Raw genomic sequence first — 8,491 nt, 5'->3', positions numbered from 1 at the left:
CACATCAGACAGAGGTTAAGGCATTAATTGAACACTATAAGAATAAATTCAACAACAATACTAGGCATGTTATGGATTTTTGTACGCATTAGACTTAAATTAACACCAAGATCTGTTAGTTCAACACTTCAGGTGTTCATTTAACACCATAAGAGTAATTTCAAGATTAGTTTCAATACTATATGAGTTAAACGAGCTGAAATAAACACTGTAAGAGTGTTTTTCATGCTCATTTAGCACTATAAGGGTCATTTCAACACTCATTTCAAGACTATGCATGTTAATTCAATACTGTAATACAAATGTGTAAATTAATCAGGCCTAAATAAACACTTTACAACACTATATGTACAATATAAGTCGTCTTAAACGTGTAATATGGATCTGTAAACATATTAAGCTTAAATAAAAACCTTAAGAGTTAGTTCAACACTTATGGTGTCAATTTAAAACAATTTTGGTGTTATATGAGATCAATAAGTGTTTATTCAGGAACGTAGTATGAATTTGTTCGTGTAACACATGTTCATTTAACACTGTGAGTAATTTCAACAATGCTTTATGACGTCACACGATTGTCAAGGTGTTAATTCCATACTTTAGTATTTGTTCATTTCGTACTAGAGTGAAGAGCTAAACAGTGTGAATCAGGATCGAGGCTTTGATTAAAGTCACATTTTAAAGCAAAAGAAAGTTCAGTTTTCTACCTGTTCTGAGGTCTTCAACACTGCAGGTTAAAGCGAGACTGTGAGAATAAAGACCTGTGTGTTCCTGCTGATGGAGGAGGATGGCAGCAGGAGGATTTTCGGTTGTTTAGAGGTTTAGAATGAAGAGATTAAGAGGTGATCAGTCGCGGATCAGTGCATAGGAACATCACTGGGCGTGTCTCTGGGAAATGTAGTTTTTAAAGCCGTGTCTCTGCTCGGTGATCGTTCCATACGGACTGCAACTTCCACCCAAATGCTTCAGAGGGGACAAAGAACTAAAAACCTGCTGACTGCTGCTCACTTTCATTATAATGGTGGAGTTCAGCTGAGCTGGCCCTTTTTACTGTGAAACTACACAAACACACAAACATAGACAAATAAATATACAAGTATACAAATATATTTTTCTTGAATTATTGTTTATGTTTTTATATTTTTTAATATATTTAATTTTAGCACGCTAAATGTATTTATTATTGTTTTTTTGGTCGCCATTTTATAATCAGCCACAAGATGGCGTGACAACAAAAAAACCCACTTTAATAACTGTCGTTTTAAATAATTACCGTTACGCAGCTCGCGCTCGAGAGCCCAGTTTTAACCAATCAGCATTCAGCTTTTCTGTACCGTTACAACCGTTACATAACTGACAACAAACTGGACCGCTTTTTTTGTAGTGAAGCACGCGCGTGCGCGCACACACACGCACGCGCACACACACCTAGTGTGGCATATTAACCTTGTAAAAATGCTAAGCTTTCTCACTGTTCCTGTGTGTGTGTGTGTGTGTGTTTAAATTCCATGAACATATGCTTTGCACGTGGGAACATGCCGACAGTTCACGTTGTGGGAAATTTAGCCACCTAGCATAAATTAGCTAATGACTGGAGGCTAGTGATAAAGATTGCTAAGGTTACATTGTCTATCGAGTTGATCAGATTTTAATAGTTTTGGGATCGCAGTTAGAAACAAACAACACAAAAGAAACTTTCCCAGCAATGTTCAGCGTTATTCTCTAGTCTTTATCTCATGATACATGCTGTGGGTTTGTTCACATTCACCAGCAACTTTTCTAAATTATACACACACATACACTATATCGCCAAAAGTATTGGGACACCCCTCCAAATCATTGAGTTCAGGTGTTGTTTTTCAGGGGTTGGGTTCGGCCCCTTAGTTCCAGTGAAAGGAACTCTTAATGCTTCAGCTTCATACCAAGACATTTTGGGCAATTTCATGCTCTTTGTGGGAACAGTTTGGGGCTGACCCCTTCCTGTTCCAACATGACTGTACACCAGTGACCAAAGCAAGGTCCATAAAGACATGGATGAGTGAGTTTGGTGTGGAGGAACTTGACTGGCCTGCACAGAGTCCTGACCTCAACCCCATAGAACACCTTTAGGATGAATTAGAGTGGACACTGTGAGCCAGACCTTCTCATCCAACATCAGTGCCTGACCTCACAAATACGCTTCTAGAGGAACGGTCAAAAATCCCCATAAACACACTCCTAAACCTTGTGGAAAGCCTTCCCAGAATATATAGTTGCAAAGGGCGGGACAACTCCATATTACATCCATGTGCATGTAAAGGCAAACGTCCCAATACTTTTGGCAACACAGTGTATGTACATATATTTCAATGTTAGCACTCCACACTAACAAACCTTAAAATTATCATAAAAACAATCCTCAAAGGTCAGAAAGAAAGAATAAATCTGGACTTAAAGTCATTCAGTCGTCGTTTTTAATCATGATCTGTTACAGATTAACGTCGTGTAAAGTCGATCTGCTCACAAAACATCGTTAATCATGTGATCTTCATCACTGTAAACTTTTCACACATGTAATTTAGACACCTTTTTTCCCCATGAGGTTATGAAACCCTGCTCTGAAGCAGTATCGAAACGTGAGGGCTAGTTTCTAAGCAACAGACACGATCAGAGACTGACCAGTGTGCATCACGTGCTTTATACATACCTATTGTGTAAATAGTAGCTACAGAATTTGAGGGAAAAATAAAAAAAATGTCAGATGGTGAGAGAAAACTGGAGCATTTTATTTTTAATAGTTATGGTCAGAAAAAGTCTGTTCAGGACAAACTGGACGAGAGTCAGGTATTTAAGGAACCGAGTGAAAAATTAGTGGAAGTTGGATGTCAACGAAAGAACGGCTGGTCGACTAGACGACAATCGTGAAAGTGTGAGACGAGTCATTGTTTAAAGTGGTCAATAGATTTCTCCAATCAGGATTGTCGATTCATTAATATGTAAATAAGCAGAAGGTTGCAGCAGGGGTTAGGAATGTAGAGTGTGGAACAAGGGCAGATTCTGAAGAGCCAGGATTCAGTGTTAACCCCAGGGGAAAGGAGGAGCAGTGTGAAACCTCCAACTACATAAACCCAGGATTCTGTTTAACTGGAGTTTATAACCTCTAACTACATAAACCCAGGATTCTGTTTAACTGGAGTTTATAACCTCTAATTACATAAACCCAGGATTCTGTTTAACTGGAGTTTATAACCTCCAACTACATAAACCCAGGATTCTGTTTAACTGGAGTTTATAACCTCTAATTACATAAACCCAGGATTCTGTTTAACTGGAGTTTATAACCTCCAACTACATAAACCCAGGATTCTGTTTAACTGGAGTTTATAACCTCTAACTACATAAACCCAGGATTCTGTTTAACTGGAGTTTATAACCTCTAACTACATAAACCCAGGATTCTGTTTAATCACACAGGGAGAATATTTCAGGTGTGTAAAAGCCTTTAATTCAGATAGAAATTCACAGTACTATAAACAGCCTACATAAAGTCCAACCTGAGGGTAACACTGGGGAATATTAAAAATGATGATGTGCGCGAACCCGAAACGTGACGTTCGTAGCTTCCTGTTCCTGTCTCGGCTAACAGGAAGATCCCTGAGCATGGAAAAAAGGGTTTCAGGTTTCATTTCCCATCGATAATCTTCAAATCTAAAAGGAGTCACTGAGAAATCAAATATTTTTTTACAGTGGCATGGAGGTAAACTGTAAACAGACGAGGTGAGCAGGACATGAACAGAGCGAGGAGGTGGAGAGTGGATGGTCACAGGATGGTCAGCTCGTCCATGTAGTTTTCGAGAACCGTGAGAGCGTCTCGGTGTGTGAGATGTGTGTGTGTGGCTTCATCGCTGCTGATCCTCTCTCTCCTGTGGACTTTGACCAGAGTCCTGATCTCCTCTCGGGCCTCGTCCATCATCTGAGTGTGTTCTGTCCACCTGAGGAAGAGTCCTACACACACACACACACAAATGAAACACTGAAGATGGCTTGAGAATCTAACACAAAGTCATGATTCATTAGCAGGAAAGTGCCAATATTAAGTACATTACATTTCTAGCATTTGATAGACTCCTTTATCCAGAGCCACTTTTATCTCATTTTATACAACTGAGGAATGGAGGGTTAGGGGCCTTACTCAGGGGCCCAGCAGTGGCAGCTTGGTGGACCTGGGACTCACAAACTATACCTACTTTTTCCTGAATTGTTTGTCTGAATTGTGGTTTTTTTTTGTTTTTAAGAATTTTTTTTTCAATTCTAGAATTGTTATTTTGCTTTTAAATTTGTTATTTTTTAAAATTTGTTATTGTGTTTTTAAATTTGTTACTGTGATTTAGAATTTATTTTTATTTGTTATTTTATTATTTTTTTTGTTATTGTTTTTACATTTGTTACTTTGCTTTTTAATTTGTTATTTTTTAAAATTTGTTACCGTGTTTTTGGATTTTTTTTTATTTGTTATTTTGTTTTTAAATTTGTTACTGTGATTTAGAATTTATTTTTATTTGTTATTTTATTTAAAATATTTTTATTATGTTTTTAAATTTGTTATTTTGAGTGACCGTATGTGGTGTGGTGTCCGCTCACCGTTCCACAGCTGGAGAGACTGCGGCTGGACTGAAGGCCAGATGGTGAGCTGTGTGTGTTCATACACAGGGTTAATGTACTGCTCTCTATCAGAACACTGCAACAGAAACCGGAACAGGCAGTGTGTGTTTTCCTTCACGTGCAACGTGTGTCTGAAAAAACAAAAAAGTAAAAAATAATTATTAACATATTTGTAGTGTTTGTAGCCTAGAGACTTCTAACTGCTTTGTGTTGAGAGACTTTTTTATTAAAAGCAGAACAATTAAAAATATTTTTCTTCACATGCTAAGCTGATTTTTTAAATATAAATTAGGCCTATTATTTAAAACAGTTTAATTTTCACCATGTTTATTTCCTCGCTATACCACATCGTCAATCTGATCCATTAAATACACATATTATAAAAATAAATGTATTTAGAATTATGTTTTAATGTGATGGAACTCCCATGAAACAGCTGTAAAGCAGTTGTACACAATCATTTGTCCGACTCAGCCTCTATTTTTTCTCTCTCTTGCACAGATAATATTAAAAAATCCAGAAGCTTGTCATGTTACAGAGAAACGTCTGTCCTGAAGATGTCGGAAAACGTCTTCAGTAAAAAGTTACAGCTTTACCTCTGACTTTTACAAAACACTGGCCCAGGAGACTCCTTCCTTAAATGTATCAGAAACCTACAGAAACCTTTACCTTCACCACATCAGTGATCTGTATAGAAAACTAATCAAACCTTCCGACCAATCAGAATCCAGAATTCGACAGCGGTGTGAGTCTTGTTGTTTTAGAAACTGCATTGTTATTAAAGCTGAACAGACTGCTTGACCTAAAGGGTCAGGGTTCTGTCCGCTAACTAACGGATGATATCTAAGAGATAAATCGTCTGAGGTGTTTATGAAGGTCTGTCTCACCGCTCGTGTTCGTTGTTGCAGAGGAAGGTCCCGTAGTCGGAGGCATAGGCTTCCTGCGCCAGTCTGAGCAGCAGAGCCTCACTGAACTCCATTGCCAAAGGGAACTGACGCATGATCTGCCACACACAGTCCAGCAGCAGCAGGAAGGACGGACACTCGTACTTCAGCCGGGCGTGAGAGTAGGCGGAGTGGGCACAGCGCTGCTGAAACGGGTGACCTGCCTGGTACATAGTTAGTGAATCAAACGTGTAAGAATATGTTGAGTGCCATATGGAGATGTGGTGTAAATGTAGGTATGTACACCCCTGACCATCACACCTCACAGTCTCTGCTCTAATTCATCCCAAAGGTGTTCTATCAGGGTGAGGTCAGGACCCAGTCAAGTTCCTCCACACCAAACTCACTCATCCATGTCTTTATGGACCTTGCTTTGGTCACTGGTGTACAGTCATGTTGGAACAGGAAGGGGTCATCCCCAAACTGTTCCCACAAAGAGCATGAAATTGTCTAAAATGTCTTGGTATGAAGCTGAAGCATTAAGAGTTCCTTTCACTGGAACTAAGGGGCCGAGCCCAACCCCTGAAACACAACACCTGAACTCAATGATTTGGAGGGGTGTCCCAAAACTTTTGGCAATATAGTGTACATGTTCTCACAAAATCAGAAGGACGCGATTATATAGAACGGACTCGACCCCACTGACCACCTATGGGATGAACTGGACCTGGAGTCTCCTCAACATCCTGAGTCTGATCTCACTAATGATCTTGTAGCTGAATGGATATCCACTAATCCCCATAGACACAATCCAACATCCAGTTTAAAGCCTTCCAGAAGTGAAGTGTGAAGGTCAGGGGTGCACATACTTTTGCTCATAAAGTGCATGTGTGTTTTCCTTTTAGTATAGACTGAGTTAGACAGAGATGAAACTGGAGGAGTCTGTACACCACACACACACACACACACACACACACACATACACAGTGCCTCACCTGTACCCACTCCCTCTCCAGCAGACAGAGGAAGCCTGTGAACGTTCTGCACTCAGGGTCCATGATGAGCTGAGCGAGTGACGTCACCAGCAGCGTGCTATCTGTTCCCTCAGAGCCATGAACCAACACTGAGTGACCATCCCTAAAATAACCACAACACAAATAGGCAGGCCAGAGCAATAGAGATATAACACCAGCAAACATCATGAATGAACAGTCTATACATATCTGACTTCACAATTGGAAAAGATATTTAAAAGTGAAACACTAAAGCTGCTCTGGGTCAGCATACCAAGACATTTTGGACAATTTCATGCTCTTTGTGGGAACAGTTTGGGGATGACCCCTTCCTGTTCCAACATGACTGTACACCAGTGACCAAAGCAAGGTCCATAAAGACATGGACGAGAGAGTTTGGTGTGGAGGAACTTGACTGGCCTGCACAGAGTCCTGACCTCAACCCCATAGAACACCTTTGGGATGAATTAGAGTGGAGACTGTGAGGCAGACCAAAAGTTTTGGGACGTCTGCCTTTACATGCACATGAATGTAATATGGAGTTGTCCCGCCCTTTACAGCTAGAACAGCTTCAACTCTTCTGGGAAGGCTTTCCACAAGGTTTAGGAGTGTGTTTATGGGAATTTTTGACCATTCCTATAGAAGCACATTTGTGAGGTCAGGCACTGATGTTGGACGAGAAGGTCTGGCTCTCAGTGTCCACTCTAATTCATCCCAAAGGTGTTCTATGTGGTTGAGGTCAGGACTCTGTGCAGGACAGTCAGACTCTGATTGGTCTGAATGTGTGATCTATTATATTTTACGTATTAACCCGTTATAATAAATTAATATATTCATCAATATATCGTTGTACAGTGCTGTAAGCCAGCTCTAACTGTTACTCGTTGCTGTAAGAGTCTTGTTGGAGATCTCACCTCTCTACACACTCGGCCACGAGTCCGGCGGTGGACAGCGCGCTGTGGACGTGAGACAGCCATTTGGAGTTCTCCAGCTTACTCAGCCAGCGGTCCATATTGTGAGACGAGTCCACGCATGCTTCGACCAGCTTTATTAAACTCTCCTGTAACACCTTACCTCTGAAAACATACACACACACACACACACACACACACACATTTGAACCTGATCACTACAGATCCATACTCAAGAACCTTTTCATTGACCCGTACTTCCTGCAAAACACTCAAAAGAGAAACACTTTCAATTTATTGAAAATTGAAACACTTTCAATTTATTTGTCCAGCACTTTCTGTCCAGTCTCAAAGCCACTTTACAGAAGTATAGTATAGATGATCTGAGGAAGAAACCTTGAGAGGAACCAGGCTCAGAAGGGAACCTGATCATCATTTGGGTGAGACTGGGTGAGTTAATTATTGACCTAGCACTTGGCACATATACAGCATACACACACTCCTTACATGCTTGTGTAAATAACACACACCTCTCCATGTGTCTGTGTAATCTCTTCCAGGGTCGATAGCAGGATTTAGACTCGAAGCCCCCGCCGGTCATCCTGGCCTGCTGGGCTTGCTGGGCGGAGCGCGTGTCTATGATGTAACCCAGCTCTGATTCGTTAATGGCTGTCTGTAGGAGGAGCTCGTCCTCCCTACAGCGCTTCCTATTGGCTCCTGTCATGGGCTGGCTGCTCCGCATGATCACCTGGAAACCCATTACAGCTTCAATTAATCATTATGTATAAACTGTTATAACCTGCACATGACTGTACACCCAGACCTTCTTATCTAACACCTAAATAGCTTTTATAAGCATTTATACATATAAGTGTGAAACATTTTCACACTTGTATGCTGATCAGCCATAACATTATGCCCACCTGCCTAATATTGTGTTGGTCCCCCTTTTTTGCTGCCAAAACAGCCCTGACCCGTCCTGCACTGTGTATTCTGACCTCTTTCTATCAGAACCAGCATTAACTTCTTCAGCAGTTTGAGC

At 40.6% G+C, this 8,491-nt stretch overlaps 1 protein-coding gene across 4 annotated transcripts in view; it reads right to left on the bottom strand.

Annotated features, from left to right (window-relative positions):
• Window positions 1-3,363: 3,363 nt before the first annotated feature.
• zgc:154055 (uncharacterized protein LOC556036 homolog) overlaps window positions 3,364-8,491 on the bottom strand; it is a 14,216-nt gene continuing 9,088 nt past the window's right edge. For 2 of the 4 annotated variants that reach the window (XM_058399975.1, XM_058399974.1), the window contains exons 6-11: window positions 7,980-8,197; window positions 7,453-7,614; window positions 6,521-6,662; window positions 5,529-5,749; window positions 4,621-4,772; window positions 3,371-3,984 (exon numbers count right to left, since the gene is read on the bottom strand). In XM_058399975.1, coding sequence (XP_058255958.1) covers window positions 3,800-3,984; window positions 4,621-4,772; window positions 5,529-5,749; window positions 6,521-6,662; window positions 7,453-7,614; window positions 7,980-8,197 — 1,080 coding nt within the window. In that variant the 3' untranslated portion in view covers window positions 3,371-3,799. Of the gene's footprint in view, window positions 3,985-4,620; window positions 4,773-5,528; window positions 5,750-6,520; window positions 6,663-7,452; window positions 7,615-7,979; window positions 8,198-8,491 lie in introns of all 4 variants that reach the window. The other 2 variants (XM_058399972.1, XM_058399973.1) reach the window with 2 other exon arrangements.

The sequence above is a fragment of the Hemibagrus wyckioides genome, linkage group LG09 (genome assembly GCF_019097595.1).
Source record: "Hemibagrus wyckioides isolate EC202008001 linkage group LG09, SWU_Hwy_1.0, whole genome shotgun sequence".
Taxonomy (NCBI): Eukaryota; Metazoa; Chordata; class Actinopteri; order Siluriformes; family Bagridae; genus Hemibagrus; species Hemibagrus wyckioides.
The sequence above is the reverse complement of the archived record's forward strand: the minus strand, read 5'-3'. Positions and strand labels throughout refer to the sequence as shown.